General features: G+C 39.4%; 1 protein-coding gene across 1 annotated transcript in view; it reads left to right on the top strand.

Moving 5' to 3' along the window:
* Positions 1 to 19,869, top strand: part of LOC105453872 — a 149,732-nt gene that overhangs the window by 30,778 nt on the left and 99,085 nt on the right. Inside the window, exon 4 of the mRNA XM_011696145.1 lies at positions 9,641 to 9,715. Coding sequence (XP_011694447.1) covers positions 9,641 to 9,715 — 75 coding nt within the window. The remainder of the gene's footprint in view (positions 1 to 9,640; positions 9,716 to 19,869) is intronic.

Raw genomic sequence — 19,869 nt, 5'->3', positions numbered from 1 at the left:
GTCGAAACTTTCGTTGGCGATCGGTCATGAAAGTACGGATCGCGGGGAATGTTTCGTAGTGAGTTTCGCGATTCAACTTTGTTTCAACTTTGGTGTTGATTAATTAGATTGCAGACAAGCGTAAACATATAACGCGAACATACAGAAAGAGAATGTTGGCGCGCTGTATAAAATTTGTAAAATAATTAACTTCGCCGTACGGTCGCGTTCCTGTCGCTTGCTGTCTCCCCTTAATATTAAAATACGATTTTTACGCAAATGTAAACTTTACCGATGCAAAACGGAAATGTGTGTAACAATTTTATTAAATCGATAACAATACGATATTAAATCCGCATAAAGCGCGAGCGCTGTCGCAGCGAGGAATCGCAAGTGGATAAACAGATTTAAATTCAAATTTCCATGCGAACTCATTCAATCTGCGACTGCAGTCGAAATGATAAATTCATTTCCGTCACATGGCGCGCTTTTAATCTTGCAAGAAATCCCGTTTCGATCTGCGATTGTAACGGGCGGCTAATTGGAAGATGGCAATTAAGGTTATTACGCATTTAGTATAAATGCAATGTAGCTGTACACCTATATATAGTTGCGAAATAGACGGACGCGCGTTTAAATTCGCGCATCTCCGTCGTCTCGCGCCCTGCAGTTTCGATCAGGCCGGGGCCATAAAAACTCGCGCAGAAACGTGACGGGCTAATGAGATTCACGGATGAGAGCGAACGCCCGGGGCCGAGGCTACGGCGAAACGGCAAAACCCGTTGCTTTTGATATCACGTGCGCTCACACGGCTCCAAATTATCCCGCCGTTAACGAGACTGTTACGTTCTACTATAAATGTTAGCAGTGCGTGAAATTACGTTTGTATCGGCTTTCAAAGAGGTGCGACCTCAGAGGCCCGTGGTTATGTCGTTACAGCGGCGCATGTGATTTCTTTCGTCGATCATACAAAAGTGGCTTCAAAAATTTCCGAAGTCAAAACATCCTGCCAATTAACTGCGTCAATTATATTTGATGATAAACTTTTTCATAAAGCTTGCAAAATCGATTTTTTTAAGATAAGAAACATCTCGAGGATCCAAAAACTCGTAACTAGCAGTTAAATCAGTACATTGCGAATAAAATTGTAATCTCTTATTAACATATAAAATAAATTTTAAGGGATTTTAATTTAATATTTGATATAAAGCTAGCGTAAAAACATATAATGGACAAATATGGAAAAAGTCTTTCGATTTTGATCGATCTTTCGTCGAGAATGAGCCAATTCGAGCAAATTGGTTAAAGAGATTGCTACCGCAATTAATTACCAGGCGGACACCTTGTACCTATAAATTTTCGGCGGATATTAACTTCGTAAATGTGCGACATTGTTTAACGAGCAATTAGTGTTAACGGCGCGTGAAATTGGCTTTACGCTGACTACAAAGAAGTGCGAGTTTACAACTGCTGTGTCGGAGCTGCTAGTAGCGGGCAATGTGTATCTTCAATCGCGACGGCACTCTCGAAACGATACTGCGCTCAAGTCGAGGGTGCTTTCGAAGAATTTGGCGCAAATGAAACTTGCGTCTTTCAACGGGAGCAAGTAATGTCCGTCTGAGGATCCTCTCGCACTTTATCGAGTGCAAAGTCAACTGAAATCTTAAAGTCGGACATTTCCGACTGATGTAAAGTCATTTCGAAACTTCTTCCTCGCGAAGTACGTACGTGTGATGTGTGAAGTTGATGTAAGAGTGCAAGCCGCGCAAAGAGTGCAGTATTTGTAAAAAAGTAATGCAACAGAAATTATTGTTATAAGAATACGAATTTTTGTGTTTTCCTGTATAAATATTTGATTATAGAAAGATTTAATTTAACAAGTTTGGCAGAGTTTATTAATTACAGAAGTATACACGCCGAAAAAGTTTTGACAAATAAAACTACTAGAAGTAAATAGTAAGCTTAATCTGACTTTAATCAATTTGCGGTGGTGTTTAGCGGGAAACTTGCTATACCGAAAATATAATTAATGATTAAACTATAATGATATTCAACGTTAATACTCGAAAATAGAAAAAAAAGGTCAAATTGTTATATTTCTCATGTAAAGGAGAAAAATAAATTTTTTAAATTTTTTGTCGAGACTTGTCAAAAGTTTTTGAAAAGTAATTAGAGTTTGGTTATCGAGAGGTTAATGGAAAATAGTTTTGGAGTAACATTTTTAAAAGCCAGCTCGAACACAGCAGATTGGTATCAAAATTTTTAGTATAATCTGTTTTACATCGAAGAGAGAGAAAGAAAGAGAGAAGAAGGAATGTTTGCATCAAGTCTAAGTTTTTGAAAACTTTTTTTATTATTTTTCCTTTGACCGGACAACACAAGTGAGAATGGTGTTTAGGCTATTTATATTTGTCCGCAACACATACGCGACCGTCGCGGACGTGAATTTCAACTATAACTGATCTTACACAAAACCATCTTCTGTGTACCGCTTGCGCTCCGGAAGAGCTAATTTCCCAGCGCCGCGAAAAACTAGTTAGTAAACTAATTAGCGAAATACCTATATAATTATCTTGGCTTTCTCGACGCAAATAGCACTTGTGAAATTATCACCACGGCGCGGCGCGGTCGTCGTTAGAGTAAAATTTCAGGAACGACAAACGTAGGCGCGTACTCGCTTTCGCAACGGTCGCATTATTAGACCTGCAATTAAGTCTCGGAGAGGAAGAAAATGACTTGTTCGCAAGATTTACGTTTACGATATATATATATATATATATATATATACAATAAGTAAATACATCTTGAACCACAGGGTTGCGAACGATTGCGCGCGGCTCCTAATTTACCGGGAGATATTGCGGTCGCCGCGCAGCGGGGCGCGATCGTGTATTGCGCGGGAAGCTGCGGGCCTCGTAAAGATCCATACAGCCTGCCCTGAAAATAAAAAGGGAAAATGCCGCCGGGCGCGCGAGGTGGTATTACAGGAATCGGAGAGAGAAAATCGATGATATACGGCCGCGCACGACTTAACCCAATTTTTTCACCACCCGTTATCTACGAAATTTATCGGTGAGATAAAGGCCCTTCGCGACCGCGCGCGCGGAGGCGCGCGTGTGCGCGTGCGTGCGCCCATCCGCCTTGTTCATCCTCCCGTCCCTTCTTATGGAACGAGCTGAGGGGCCCTCCGCGCTCTTCTGCGGGCGGGTTCGCTCTGAGAGTGGACGATCGAGCCGAGGGACAGAACGACACCGACCTAATGAGGGAAAATCTGGTATGGCTAACCTTTGAGTGCCTGCGGCCGCGCGCGTCCGCTGGACGTTTTACCACGCGATACATTAACGGCTGGGTTTCACCCACGTCGGTCAATTGCATCTCTAGTTTAACTAATGCATCCGCTGTTTCTAATTCCACTTTTGGAGAGGAGCGAGCGATCGCGATTCATATCGCGATAATTGATCGATATTTCTTAAAAAGCTTTGCCGCATCTTCACTATATATTGATCCAATGAAATAATTCTGCCACCGTTGCGGACAGAAAGAATTTAGAGATGAGATTTCTAATTTCATAGTTTAGTCTAACAAACGAACACGTATTTTCGTAAATAATAATTGGTTGTGCAGTTTTGAAGGTAATGCTATATGACATGATACATCATTTCGTTGTTACGATGCGGATATTTTCGGAAAAGAGACAGACAGTTGAAATCCTTTTATTCACGGACGGCAATCTTCTCGTTAGCGCGGACACGTTGTTTTAACTTCTGGTACAAGCGTTCCTACTTTTATGTTTATCCACTTCTCCCACTTCGTTCTATAGATTTTCGGAGCTTTCGGACTGTCGTCCTCTGCTTACGTAGAGCTTACTTGTGCCAGTGTTCGCAAACGAAAAGGATTTTTCCAAGGAGATACACCCCTGCGATCAGATCCCCGCAACAAACCCGGTCGCATATTTTGTTCTATTTTCTCTGGATCATTTCTCCCTTATATTCGTCCGGTTCTTTCTTCCATCAGGTATAACACTCCGAAGAAATGATCCTTGTTGAACAATTGTGGTCTGCTGACCACAACTGATTGCCTCTTTCTTTCCCTTCTTTATTATCTTTATTTATTATATCAAGTTACCGATTTTATCGATATAAATTTATAGAGTATTATACATGTATAGTTAATGCAATTAGATATTATATATTTTATAAATTTGTAATATATATATTTTAACAGATATATTAGAAAAATATTACAGAAATATACAATATTGAAAATATGTTCTGAATATTAATTCGTAAAAAAATTCAAATATATTTAAAATGCAATTTTTTTAAATCTTGTTTTCTAACAAGTGCGCAGCTCCAAAGTACCGATTTTACACAAAACCTATTTATCCAAGAGAATTTTTAAATTTTTTAAACATCACATTAAAAAAATTTTAATTAAAATATTCTAGACGCTAACAATATTTTTTAATGTTTTAAAATAAACATTTGCACTAAAATATTTTCTGCATGTGTAATTCGATATTTTCGTATTAATATTTAAACATAAATATTGCATTTTCTCAAAATTAAATATTACGTCTTAATTATTCATTTGCTTCCGTCTTCTGCATATCTGCATATCTGATTTACATTTTCTCTCGGAATATTTTTGCAGAATTATTTTAAGAAGTTATTTTCCTAATGTACGCTTTTTCGCATTTTGGGATAAGAACAACAATAACACATTATTATCTTACTACAGTCTGCCATACCTCCATTGGTCCATTCAGTTTATTTGTTCCTGATAGAGAATGTCGTACAATAAAAACAAAATTGAATATGAGATTTTATTTATTGCAAATGTCTTCATATTTTTCTCTTCTTCGTCAGCGATTACAAAGATAAAGAACATATGAGACAATAGAAAAATAACATGCACGTTACGACAGTTGTATTTGAAGAATCTTTTATGAGTATAGAACGTAATTCTGTTGAAAAATATATGTTTTTGTTCTTCAATACAAAAGGATCATGTAGCATACAAACAGAATACATTTGTAATACAATTCCTCTGTCGGGTAATGGAGTGTCACGAGAGAACAATTATTAGCTTGCGAAATCGGTCAACCGTGATACTTAGCGTGACATCTCTTACGTGAGACGCGTCGAAGTAGCTGCAGCGGAAAAGCTCCTTCGGAGATATCCGACGGCTCTGCGAGCCGCGACCTCTCCGCGTTTTTGCGGAAGAAGGCCAGAGATAGCTCGTTGGTACTCTCCTCTCGCTTCTGTCGCTCGAAAGAAATTAGTTTTCTCGCGAGGAAAGAATTCGCTGTCGCTCCGATCCGCGCGCGTCGCGCCCTTGAAGCAGTCACGCAGCCCGGACAGTCACGGCGACACTCTCGGAATCGAGAGAGAGCGACAAAATGGTTCTCTGGGCGCCAGCTGTAGGTCAACCGGATACGGATCGTCCCGTAAACCGACAGCGTGAAATAGTCGGGAATGGGATCTGTTCGTAGTTTTTGGAGGAGCGCCGCGCGTTGTGTGACCTGCAGCACGGAGAAGTCGGCGACCGATCGCATCGCGTATTCCCGCCGCGCGCGTCCAAGCCCGGTATTATAAAAATGCAATGAGAAGGCTGGAAGCGGCTCTCCGTGTCGCGGCTTTAATTCGATTTCCGTGTTCGAACGCTCGGCCGCCGGAAACTCGTAAGCTTGCAGTAAATGAGCCAACTGGGACGTAATAAAATTCTCAATGGCGTTCGACGTGCAGGCCGGACGTCCCTGAGTCCGGCGCCAACGCGCGCGATGAGAGCGGCTGATAAATGTAGTAATTAATAAAATTGCGGCCACCCCGGTCCTGCCGTGTTACGTTCCACCATATACGCGAGAGATGAGGCTCACCTCCGGATCCGCCGGCTTCGTAAAATGGAGGGAAACTTCGGCGCGCCTCCGTCGGCGTGCGACTAAGCCCGATATTCCACGGTAAATCTTGTCGGGATTTCTGAGGACTTCTCGAAAGATTGGAGACGGGAAATAGGATTAAGGAAAGAGTTCACTAATTGACTCGTTACCCGTAAAATCCCGAGATTCTCCCAGGAAAAGGGACGAGGCCTGTGCGCGACGATCGCGCGAGTTTCATTTCGTTGAGTTTTATAGCGATATAAAGAGCGCTCGCGTTCGTTTTCCCTCGATTCGTTATCCGGCGCAAAGTTACGACGCCATTCGACACGTTGCAGTCGTTCAGTTTGCAACGCGATCATTGCTATATGACCGTTCGTGTGTGTTACGTGATGTCAAACGTTTTGTCGAATTTAAACACGTATATCGGAATATATTTCATGCATTTTAGGCACGCCAATGTAAAGTGAACGAAATTGAATTGCCATTAGTAACTGCATAAACGTTTGAGTTTGTTATATAATGCGATTTCCAATAAGAGAATAAAGAGCACGGTTATCCATTAAAGAACATTTGCGATCATAAATTGACCGGTACGGTTCGTATATCGCCAATTCTATCGATCGTTTTTGCAGCTACAAATTATTTCAGGAAAGTCCATTGGAGGAAGGTTATTGGAGATAAAAGATAATCTGTTAAAAAATGTTTAATCCCCCTTCTAATCAAATAATCTTTTCCTCGTCGGTGAACTCAATAAAAATACAATTACATGTGAAATGACACGCGATAAACGTTGAGAATTCGTCCACGCCCGGTGTACGGTCAAGTGTCGGTTCTCAACGCTTCGTGTTGAGAGCAACGAATTGCCGGATTTTACTGCCGTCAGTACCTATCTGAAGTTTTTACGAGGACCGGCCGGTGTGTTCGTGTAACCCCTCGAGTCTTTTACGTACTATAATCGAGGATCAGCGGCAATCATGGTATCGAGATCCAGGAGAACGAGACGCGAGAAACTAGAATCATAAAATTCGGAATCATTAAAATTAACAAAAATAAAAATTTAATTTGAAAAAACGATTAATGGGAGATATAGGTGAAAAAATAATGGCATGTTAAGCATAAAGCAAGGAACAATAAAAAAAGATACATATATATACATATATATATATGTATATATGAAATAGAAAATATATATTATATATTAAGTTGACCAAGAGAGACCACGTCTAAATATCGAACTAATTTGCCGCGTTATATTATTCTTGGGTTAATGGCGATTTATTGGCGCGTGTATCTTTCGTTCGCATTATAAATCCTATGCATGTATAATGAAGTAATTACACTGCCTTTCATCATTATCGCGCGTTGAATTAAAATGCCAAAAATACAAATATCGAAGGAGGGTATTGTAGTACCGAAACGAGGCCATTAAAGTAGAGCATATAATTTCTTTTTATATGTAATATTGATAACATTAATAAAATTTTAATAAAATTATCTCTGCAATATCAGTATTGCGTCACTTTGATTTTCATTCTCTCCGCGTAATGTGATACGCGTTATTTGCGGAATATTACGAAAATGTACGAGATCGTGCGCGAAAATTTGTTATAAATTATACGTTCTTCCCACTGCAAAGTATTGACTGCACTTCGAAATGTGAAATCTTTTGTGATTTTAAGATTACCATCAAAATAAGATATTTTTCGAGTGTTAGATATACAAGAAACGGCGGCCGGTAACGATAGCTCATGAAAAGAGAAGTATTGACTTTCTGCACAGTTGCACGACGGTGTATTTGGTCTCGAAATCTTATTATCCCAGTTGTCGGAGTTCAAAATTAAATCCCGCCGTTTCGCTTTGATTCGTGGAACGTAAACCATCCTATCTTTTTGCAAGCCTCCAATCTTTATTTGCACTACAATTACGGCTAATTTGTTCTGAAAAGTGTAATGTATAATTTTTTTTTTTTTTTTTCATAAATAACGTTTGCATTAACAGAATTACACACGAATAGTACACGAGAAGAGAGAAACATTAAAAAGAGATTATTTTGTGGTAAATTATAAAAACAGGTATTTTTCACAAAGTTCGTCACAAAGTTTTGTTGAATGTATCTTATGTGTGTATATTTAAATTGTGACAGATACAAATTTTATTTTATTTATTCACTATTATCCATCATTTTTAAAAAAATACACTCAGATATACATGAAAAAAAAACTGACATAACTTTGTTAATGATTATAAATGTTTATTTTAACAAGTTCATGAAATATACACGTGTGCATAACTCGTCAGATTTTCAGTGGAATACTGTTTATGAATTAATTAGAATTATCTAGAATGATATCGTAATTTAAATCACGCGTCATACTTTTTGCGATTAGAATATATAATAATATATTAATTTTTGCTAAAAAAATCAAGATTTTATCGAGTATTTTGCATCAAAAATGCATTGTCAAGTATCCGATATTCCTTCCGTACACTCTCTCCTCGCTTCCGATTTGAGTATCTATGGCGAAATGACGTCCCTCTCGGTATCAAATAAGAAGATCGGAAATTTGTAGATTCATGGAGGTCGAAGCACGAGAGATGCGCTATGAACAACGTTTGCTTTCTCCCGTTTTCGTGCGCGTTTCCACTCCAAAGTGGCTCCTTGATCCGCGTTTCTCCGATTTGAGGAAGTCGGGACTGGGAAATTCAATCTGGTGATAGATTCGCGTGCACGTGGTGGTTGCAGGTCAACGACGAGCTATCAGAGGGAATGAAAAAGATCGAACATCACACAGGGCGTATTTCAAGTAACTCTACCTCAATTTGTATAACGTTTTCCAACTTGCGTATCCATTTAAGGAAACACAATTTGCCTAATATCCCTTGAAATTTAGTTGCACAAATTGTCTTTACACTAGCAATATAAATATTGTACAATACCGATTTTTGTAAAGTCGTGAACCGAAATAAGGAAAATTTAATGTTTAATATTGCAAATAATATTATTATTTGTCGTAAAAATAAAAATATTAGAAATGTGTAAATATATGAAAAATTAAGTAAATTAAAAAGTAATTTATTTAATTATTTTTATTATAAGAGAAAGTAGGTGTTATAATTTTTGTTTCCTATTTATGTAAATATTTACGGACAATTATTTCTCTTGAGTAAAATTTTGAAATATATCCATATATTTTAAACGTTGTGAGTACAGTTTAAATGAGTTAAGCGACGTCATGTGTTCAGTTAATAAGTACAAAGTTGAAATTAATTATTTTAATATTTTATATTAATTGCCTATCATAAATTCGATGTTTATATGATGTGTTAAAAAGTCTCTCTCCCATGAGATTTACTCGATCGAAATTTATGTGAACAGTTAATAACTGTTGCAAAATGCGACCAAAATTATGTCAGTGGCGAATTTTCGGACATCACGTTTCGCAAATAATTATCTTCAATTTTAATTTATATATTTCTTGATTCTTCACGTATATTATAATACAAACTAACAATTATGATAGACTAGTGACACTATCTGCTAGTAACAGATGTAACGTGATTGCAACGGATGACGAATAAGTTACAACTTCCATTCTGTATCGATTAGTCGTACAATTTTCATATTCTTTCCCTTCTGTTTGAAAGTTCGTTGCATTAATTTGCGAGACACGGATATCGAATAGTTCATACTTTTATACGATATTTTTCATATTGCTCTTCTCTCTCAATATAATGTGATCGTTTGATGATTATTCTAACGAGTAAATATTGTGTGTTATGCAGGAATAAGTGGACAAGGAGGAATAGGAAAGAAGAACGAGACTCAAGGAAATATACGACGATGGAGGTCGCATAAGAGTGAGTTACTTATTCTCTTTCACGTATATACTTTAAAAATTCTCTCTTTATTACTTGTTATCTGAGTCAGTCGCTCAGAATTAACTTATTTATACACAATGACTTCTAGTTACCCTTCCGAATGCGCTATTGCTATGCGAAGTATCGTATGATAGCTTTTAGACGTACGTTATATAAATGTAGATACAGACAAATTTATCGTGCAGCATCGCGCTGAAACTACCAGCTAGCTCGAAACTATCAGCTGTACGAAGAATAAAAATGTCGCGTGGCACACGTCGCGGTGGATTGGGACAGCGGCGCGTTTGCTGTCTGAATTTTTATTCGGAACCGGGCATGCATAATCGAGCGTTTCACGTGCAACGCCTCCGGCACCGTAAATCGATAGTCTTCCTTTTCGTTCGATTCGAGAGCCGCGGCTGCTTGTAGCTAGAACGTGGGAGGCTAAAGCACGACAGCGAAGAGAACGATGATGGGGACGCGTCTCGAGAGAAGATTTCCCGTGGAGCGTATGCCGCGAGCTTAGCGCCGCTTTCCGATTTTTGTTGTGACAGTCTCTTTTTGAACTATATAACATAAATTTAATACGGGGATTGCGTTATATCTATTGAATATTTTCTCTCGACAATGGACGCGAAAGGTTAAATCTATATCTTTTTCAATATTAAAGCTAGTAGCTACGAGATATTAGTGAAATGTTAATATTTCAAATTAATAGTCAAATAATATATCTAGCACAATAAAGATTAACAAACTTCGAATTCTTAAACTGAATAGATAGAATAAGAATACGTTTAAATTGATGGTAAAATATCGACTTGCTCTTGTTCTATTGGTGAATCTATAATATATTAATTATTCTCAATCTTCGATAAAAGGAAGATCTGTATTTGCACAACGCATTTTTCGTAAATCCACGCGACCGTGCAGGGACACGCATATAGCATAGGCCAACCGTCATGAATCAATGAGGATTTCGATTAGTGATAGAATTCGCAAAAGCGACCGAGCGTGATTCAATGCAGATGCTCAAAGCTCCCTCGTACTTGGCCGATCCGCGAATTTCCGGTTCCCTTGTTCGACCCCAAAGATCGTCATATCTTCGCGGATATTGAGACGGATATCGGACGTGCAGCCTAATGGAGAAAGACCGTGGCTGCAATATCCGACGGTCTACGAAAGACTGGAGGGATAAAGCGGGGCAGCGAGGGGAGAAAGCGAGAGCCGTGGGAGGGAGGGAGGGGAGAGATGCTTGGCCGCAAATTCAATACCCAGTGGGCTTTGTTTCGCCGGTCAGGATAAATTAGCAGCCGCGCGGAGCGCGATGCGGCGAACTTGTTCACGACCAACTTCGGTCTCGCGTAACAAAGTGCGGACTAGACCGGGTTGCGACGGGTTCACGAGTAAGTAGTCCGCAGTCTCGGCAGCAGGAAGTAACTACAGTTGCCGGAACTCGGGGAGTCTTAGCAGGGGTGGATTGATCCCTCTGTTGCTACGCGCGGTTGACAGTATCGTTATGTTTAGGAACGGTGGAAGTTCAGTCTGTGATAACTTGTCCCGATCAGTGGTTACGGGAGAGATATTAGGAGTTCTATTGCTGCTAATGATTCGTCATTTATCTCACAGTGTATCTTCGCGAATTTCGAGACTTTGCGTAATCGAGCAGAGTGCGCTGAAATATGATGACTTCGACAACTTAGTTTGATATACACATAACATATCTCGTTTAATGTAAATAGCAAACCTTGTAACATTCAAAATGCATAACTCAGTAAATTTGTTAATCTTTTAAAATCGCACAGAGATCTTACTATTTGCGAAGATTTTTATAATTTTCTGTTAAAAATTAGAAATTCTTTTTCAAGTTCTATAAACTTCTCCAATTAGAACTGATCAATTTCAATGATTATCGCACGCTTGAATAGTGATCAACGACTGCTGGCTCGGTCATGTTCACGGTCGCTGTCAGGTAACCCGTGTCATTCGTGTCGGTCCGATCAATACCGTCGTATACGATTCGGCAACGTATACTGAGCGTGATTCTGCATGATGTACCGCGATAGGCGTTGGACAGAATCATACGACACGAGCTTCGCGAGATATCCGTAAAGATATCTACTTTCCTGATAGAATGCGCCTCGCTGCACATCACTGCGGACGAATTAGGAGCCGCGTGTATCGATAAACTTCCGGATGGACAACTTCGTTTGCGGCTAAGAGTCTGCTCGCGGAACACACCCGAGTTTCCGAAAGTAACGGAAACGGATGCGCCCGGGGCGCGTCGCGAAGTGAACTTCGGACTAAAGTTTTCGAGCTGAAGCTCATATGTGCTCACCGAGAAGAGGAGGCACTTCAGTTTTCAGAAGGATTCTTCTCCTCCGCTAAACGCATTAAACAACTATCCGTGGCAACCCGCGCTCTGTCCGCGATTAATCTAAGAAAAAGTTTCTAGGACTTTCATTCAGCGCAGGCAGTGTGCTGCGAGTGCGGAAGAAAGGGGGAGGGCGAAATAGAATTTGTGTAAACTTTTGCAAAGGAGAGAAACGAGAAAGAGTCTTCATTCGGCGCGAGCCGTCAGAAGAGTAATTACAGAGACACAGGTCAATGAAGTGACTTGTCTTCTTTAACTATTTTAACGGCTGTAAATGGAATGTAAATTGAGAACTTCCGCCAAGTTCGATTGCAGTATTGTCGTTGACTTCGGTCTTAACGTCGTCTTATATAGGTAGTCGTTCGAGCATTCAAGTCATCGCGTACTCTCGACTCCCGGCCTTTCCGAGCTACAAGGGTTACGTTCACGACAACTGCGCTGCGCGTATATTTACCCTCTTGCATGGGTACTCAAAGCATCCCTTGTCGCGTCAGCGCCAATTTGTGCGCGTGGCAGCTCCACAAGCTCGGCAACAACATTTCGGCGATAACTCGAGCGCGTAATTAACTTTTTTTAATTAATAAAACGCCTCCCTCCACACGCGTGCGAAGAGCGCACTTACGCTTTGTTGTAAGGAAGACGAAGGAGTACGAGGAAGGGGAGCGGAAGTGGCGTATTTACGATGCTCGTGCGCGCACACGCGATTATATGCCGCGACAATGGAATGAGGACAACCCCGGCGAAAATTCCTCCCCTCCGCGCAGTCCTTTTAGAAACGTTACACCGTGAAAATAAAGGAGAAGTACTGCGCGCGTTACTCGCATTTCCTCCGCGCGCCACAAAGCGGGCGCGTTCTACAGGTGCGACACACGTATACGTCCTTTCGAGTCCCCCTCGAAAAACTGAACGCGAGCATGTTATTTTACGCATGTCGAGACGGCGACTGACGTTATTTGCGAAACGGAATAAGCTTCTTCACACAACTCGAGGTGAGTCAGTCGCGGTGAATTAAAAATCTGGACTCGCAATTTCGCCGAGACACTCGACTGTCACGCCCATCTTCCGTTTCAAGTTTGTCGCGAGAACTTGTTGCTTGCCTGTCATCTTTTAATTAATCATTCCTCTGAGCGCGCGCTGGAACTAATCGAGAGCGGATTGTGTACATTCTCCCAGTAGTATATCCTTTCTTTAAGCGGCTGTCTCGAATAATGTGAAAAATTGATATTTATTATAAATTTGATTTTTCAAAGATTAATTAGACGTCAGAAGTGAGGTATTTAATCACTGCGGCATCCAGACACGTTTATTCGCTTGAATTCGCATATCTATACACGAACCTTCGCGCACTGCAACTATGCATGAATTAGCAAATTAGTTGGAAATAGAATCGCTCAGGAATAGAGTATTAGACTTATGGAGGGATACGCGGAAGTGCACGTACGTACGGAACCAAATAACTCGGCAGTGGCAGGTGTAAACGGCGGAGCACAATGAAAATTGGATTATTAAGTTCTCAGTTAGGGATCCCTTTCACGGTATTGAGTTAGCAGACTTCAGGAAGTCAGCCAGCCAGCAGATGGGAGGAGCGAACGAAAAAGCAATAAAGACCGGGGGAGGGGGGGATGGCGAAACAAAGGGATAATGGTGCGACCTGCTGCTGGTAGTAGCATTAACTGGGGACTTGTTTCGGGCGGATGGAAGCAGAAAGTGCACACGACGACAAGACTGACGGAATACGTAATGCGCGCTGCACGCGATAAGATTCCTCCGCCGTCTGTTACAAACGCGTGCAACATTACAATAGCAAAATTCCGAAACGACTGCCGACGGGAATCACGACTGAAATTTATCTCTCCAACGTCAGGTCTCTTAAGAAATATTGTGCATTAACAGCCGCCGTATATCAAAGCGCAGTAAAAATTACACCAGGATAAATAATAAAGGGACTGCCGGAAGATATTCGCGCGATTCATAAAAATGAAGTCGACGCGGGGCGCGCCGTATATTTCAATATACGTATATGCGTTTACATATTTTATGCGAAACGAGCAGGATCGGCCAGGATGTATCAGCATAGCAGGTGTAGATTTGAACTGTGCTTGCAACTGCTGCATACGTGCAGATGCGTTTGAATTTATCATGTGACCACATACAATTTCAGCTTGTGTGCTCTGGCTCGCGTGCACGTACACGGAGCACGCGTTTTCTCAGCAGCAACGTTCTCCGTGTCGGTTCAGAATTGACGTGAACAGCGTATGTTACTGCCAAGAATCAATGGTGGAAAGCTCGACACCGTGAAACTCGTACCAGTGTTCTTTTCATTCGAGAAAAATTCAAAGCTTTGTAATAAGTGAAAGATAAAACTCGCGAGGTGTGAAAATGTAACCAATAATTATGTCACGTCAAACTGAATTGCTGTTATATTAACAAGAATTGTTGTATTAACACGAAGAAATTACAACGGTTGCAATTTATCTAAAACTTTCGAAATCGATTTATCGGACTTTCAGTTAAACTACAATAAAGTGCGTGTTAACGATTATTAATCTAAACGACAGTGTCGAATTTATTAAATTGTTCTATTAATTGCACACTGTCTGTTTAGCACACATTTTATTATCAATTAATAGATATAATAAAGAGCACTTAATTTGTTATCAATGAAATAAAAGCAATTTTAGCGGATTACTCAGCTTTTCCGGAGTTTTCCTTCAAGAAAGCGAGAGGGGAGGAAGGGAAGAGACTTTTCGTTAATTTTTAAATTTAGTAAACTCTACTGTTGCTTTGGTCAAAGAAAATTGTTGGCGAAAACTTGTTAAAGCTTGTTTGTACGGAAAACCTGATTTTAAAGTAAAAGCCTTCGCAGAGGATGCACCGGGGCAATTTTAGAAACTAACGTAATAACTACGAAACTTTTGTTGTGCAAAATATTTAAATGATTCTTACCATATTGTACTTAAGATCGGAATTTCAATATTCAAGTTTACTCATACATCAGAGCGTGTATTCTGGAAAAGATTAAAGCGGAATGGTAGTTAAGCTCAGTAACAGTTACTGTACAAAAGTTTACAGAAACTCGTAATGAATATTATTCATTATGAGTTTCAGTAAACAGTATTCGAAGCAAACGGAATGAAATATGATATGGAGACATTACATATTTTATTACGTATCTTCAATTTGAAGAGAAACGTTGATATTTTTACGTCTTATTTCTTTATTTTCGATTTTAAGTATTGCATGGAATTTTGATAAAACTTTCTATTAACAATACCTAAAAGTGTAATTAAAACGAATTTTAATGAAGTTTTATCTTTACTTATTTCATAATACATTGTGCTTGCAAAAGAAAATGCGCTTTTAATAGTGCATTAAAATTACATTAGAGCAATCAATGCTTTTAATCAAAGAACTTAAGATTTTACAAAGCAAATGTCTTGTCTGTCACTGACTTATATATATATATCTTTAAGAATATGCTATACAGAATCGATACAAATACACACACGTACATATATATAGTAAAACGAAAATATAACTATGAGCGAATCTTGCCAAATTATCGTAATAAAAAGAATTTGGCATGCATCCTGATGAGGCTTTTTAACACACAATTGCCTGATAGGGATTTATAGCTGATGGTTCCTTTCCAGCATTTCTTCTGTTGGTTATTCATAAAAAGAGTAATATATAATTCACCTTAGAGTCTTCACGTTTGTCTTTTACCAATTGTAAATTTTTTGGAAACTACGATATAAAATACACTATTGCAATTAAAATATAATGAAATATAAAATTTTTTAACATACGTACGTTTTTAAACATACGTACATACATATAAAATTCTATGATTAACATTTTTCTCAAAAATTTTTTAATCTTAATGTATTTCTTAATATATAGGTATATTCTCTTTAGTAATATTAGACAGTTGAAAAGATCACGATTTTTACTGATATTCTTGGTGTCAGATTTTTTACCCGACATAAATCATGATTTCTCATAACTTTCGTTTCGTATTTCTAATAAAATCATGAAATGAAAATCAACGAAAGAAGATTGGCAAAGGAATTTTTATGGAAGAATTATTACGACTATTCGAGTAATATCAATAAATTTTACTTTTAGATTATTTTCAATGGCTAGTTCTTCTTCCTCTCTCTCAGTATATCTAGAAATAAATCTTTATGCTCTGTCCAAAGAGCTCGATACATTTTACTTCTAACACTCGGGACTACATTTAAATGTTCGATTGCGAGACATACTATTGAGACAATAGTAAAATCGAAAGGCATTTGTGGCTAACGATGGAAGTCGCATCAGATTACCATAATAGAACGAAACAATCGTATCCGTAACGAGCGTGCATGATGCATTCGTTAATGTCACGCGATGCCATTATATGGAATACACTTTTTTTCTGTAGATTCGCACACATTTTCGGATACATCGCGATATCAGTGGGCGACGAGAATCCTCGCGGAATACTACTCATTGATAGGTTGTGCCTAGCGCGATAACTCGCGTATTGCCGGGGACAGAGAAGTCGGTTAGCTGGATGGCTGCCGCAAAAGTTCCTTGATATTTTATTCATGGGCGAACTTGTGTCATAAAAGCAATCCCCATGCTCCCCCCCCTCCCCCCCTCCACTGCACCCTCTATTCTTCTTTCGTCGCCCTTTCCTATTTTCGTCTTTCTATTAACTTGGACTTAATGCATGCAAAAGGATACGTTAGTAAGTGAGATAAATTACCCCATTAAGCCTTCCGTTACTCCAATAACGCGAACTATGGCATATGTATAGTTATATCGTATACATATACATTTACGTTTGTTACCTATATATACTGTCGTGGTGTGCAACAAATCTTGCAATTTCCTATTTATTTGCAACAACGGAAAAACGGTCGGTCCGTGTCCACACTACAGGTAAATACGCCACTCTTGTAAACTAGCCGAGGTCTCTAAAAAACGCGTGCAAGAGTAGGTGCGTGAAAAACGTCGCTTCGCAGAATGCTTGAAAACATTGCTCCGCGCAGGATTACTCTGTTAGTATTACCGCAGCTAAATTACCCGAGGCATAAATGTACCGAAAGATCATGATTTCCGCCGTGTAACTTATGCGAAACGAACGATCGGGAATCAGTGACGCATCACATTGACCCATTCGCCAACTGGCTGTGCAAAACATCAGCCAGCAGTCGGAACTTTCGACGCTTCCGTCACGCCCGATTTAACCGAGAGCTATCTATCACGCCGATTTTATGTGCGTCATATATTAAAATTTGATGTATTTCAAAGAGGGAGGGGAGGACGATATGTATACATAACTCTAGAAATATATTTATAGTTATATACATATAAAAGTAGAATGATAAGTAATAATAATCATAAATAAGGTTGCATGCAGTAAGGTAACTTAGAAATTATATTTATACTAATTGTATAAATTTTTGTTAGAATTAAAATATAAATATTTCTTACAAGATTTTTTAATGAGATATTATTAACAATGTCTCTGAATACGAGACCGCTGTAATCAGTTATTTAGTATTACACAGTTGCATAGTGTTGAGAAAAATATTAGTAATATTTTTTCAATAAGAAAAATTTATTTTTATTAATAAATGATTAGGTGAATAATTTTTATTTATAGATAAATACTTATGTAAATTTTAATTAGTTAAATAAATAGATACACACACACTCAATAATATCTCATGAACATTTGTAGAGAGCAATGCAAAATTGAAGTAGTTTCTATTTTTAAGAACATCAATCGAATTAGGTCAAGCCATTCATGATTTGAAACGAGAGGGGGCGTATTTCTAATAGAATCTAAGTAAACCATCATAATTTTGTGTAGCTGCTTTCGCAATGTTCGCTTCGTAACAATAGCTGTTCAAATATTTGGCTTATTTAACAAGATTATGCGAATGTAAAAGCGTAGTATCGCGTGTACTTATGAAAGCAATTTCTCTAAGTGAAACCGTGTAAAAGCAACAGTAAAATTAAAGATCATATGTGATATCAAAGAAATTTCTTTTAACTACCATTACCTGTTAGCGCAGTTACTACTAATGCAATTATAAATTAGTTTCTCAGATATGACGTTTAATTTTAAAAAGTAGTAATGCGATTAAGCTCATTTTCGATTCTCAAATCAGATTTTGCAATGATCGTTTAGTTTTTGAACTACAATCTCCGTTGATTTCCGATATTTTTTTTCACCATCTGTGCTGACGATAAAATCCCCACTCTAATACGTCATCTGATACGACACTTGAATCGTGAGACGAGGTTTAAGTAACGACTTAGGAAAGTCGCGAATCTCCGAATCTCCTTAAAATGAATCACCCACGACTACCGATTGCGTTCACCGTCGCTTCCGCGCCGTCAGCTCGTTCGGATGTCGACTATAATTCTATTATGTCGAGCTCGTAATAGTAGGGCCGAGGTGTTGACGCGTCGTACTGTAACGTGAAGTTGACACATTCTCGATCAATCACGCGTCACACGCAGCTGCCTGCGCATCCCCGTATATGTACGCTGTTAATCCTGCATCGGCAGTGAAGCTACCACTACCTGGTCTCGCGCTTCTATTGTCGACCGAGCTAAATAAAAATAGATGTGCTAGAATTTTTTTTCAATTTTCGTCATAATTAGAACGGTTCCAATGGCAGTTCCTCGAAGATATTGCGTGATCTCGGCGAGTAATTTGTAATATCGGATAGTATTGTCACATGAAATTTCTTGATATGTTTTTTTCTAGAGATGCCGAGCAAAATGTATTCCGATTAGAAAAATAAATTTAGCAAAAATAGCAAAATTACATTATGTACATAAGGTTCGTTAAAATGTTACGCTCAATATACTAACAAGAACATAAAGCACACAATGATACTGATAAAAATAAACGAATACTGCAATTAAACTGTTCATCAAGATATATATCGTAGTCGTGATATATTGTTAACTCTTCCACTAAATAAACTTACTGGCTATATATTTACGCTATATATTTACGCTATATATTTACGCTGCAGTACTTTATGAGCTTAATGTTATGTCAGCTGGACTATATTTATTCTTCATTTGTGCGGCTACATTTTTTATACATGCCTCTGCATTCCTGCAAAATCACCCTGTGACGAGCGAATTAAAGGTATATCGAGAGAATATAAGTGCAGGGAGCCGCCGTTTGAAATCACGTTCCGCTCGTTTTCCATCCGGCCGTTGGAAGTTTCGGGCGCTCGCCTCGGTTTTCGCGCAGTCGCGCCGATTTTACGGAAGTTTATCAGAGGGATCGATTCGGTACTTCCATAATGGGATTTACGTGAGTGCACGCCAGCGCGTACGCCTACCCGAGGTAGAGAGAGACGTTCAAGATCTGATCGCCATTTATCACACAGGCGTGCGCGCGAACGTGGTCGGCGCCAGCTCGCTATATACGAGAGAGTTGCGTCGAGTTTCGGGGCTGTTGCGGATGCACCTGAGCGCGCGCCGCGCATTACCTGGCTCCGCTCCGTTAAATGCCGCCACCACATCGCAATTGTGATTGCGTGTCGGGGCAACAGCAGCGGGGATTGTAGCGCGTGCAGAGTGCAATCCGCGCGGCGGCGGTGCCTAACGATTCATGCACCGTGCTAATTAGCGAACGCGCTCAGGCGGCCCGGCGAAGATACGCGGGCGCGACGAGCGCGAAATTAGGATTTCCGGAATCCTGCCACCGCGGCGAGATGTTTCCCTCCCTAACGCTTCTCTCTCTCTCTCTCTCTCTCTC

The sequence above is a fragment of the Wasmannia auropunctata genome, unplaced genomic scaffold (genome assembly GCF_000956235.1).
Source record: "Wasmannia auropunctata unplaced genomic scaffold, wasmannia.A_1.0 LD335994.1, whole genome shotgun sequence".
NCBI classification, from domain to species: Eukaryota; Metazoa; Arthropoda; class Insecta; order Hymenoptera; family Formicidae; genus Wasmannia; species Wasmannia auropunctata.
This window is presented reverse-complemented; position numbering and strand designations above follow the sequence as displayed.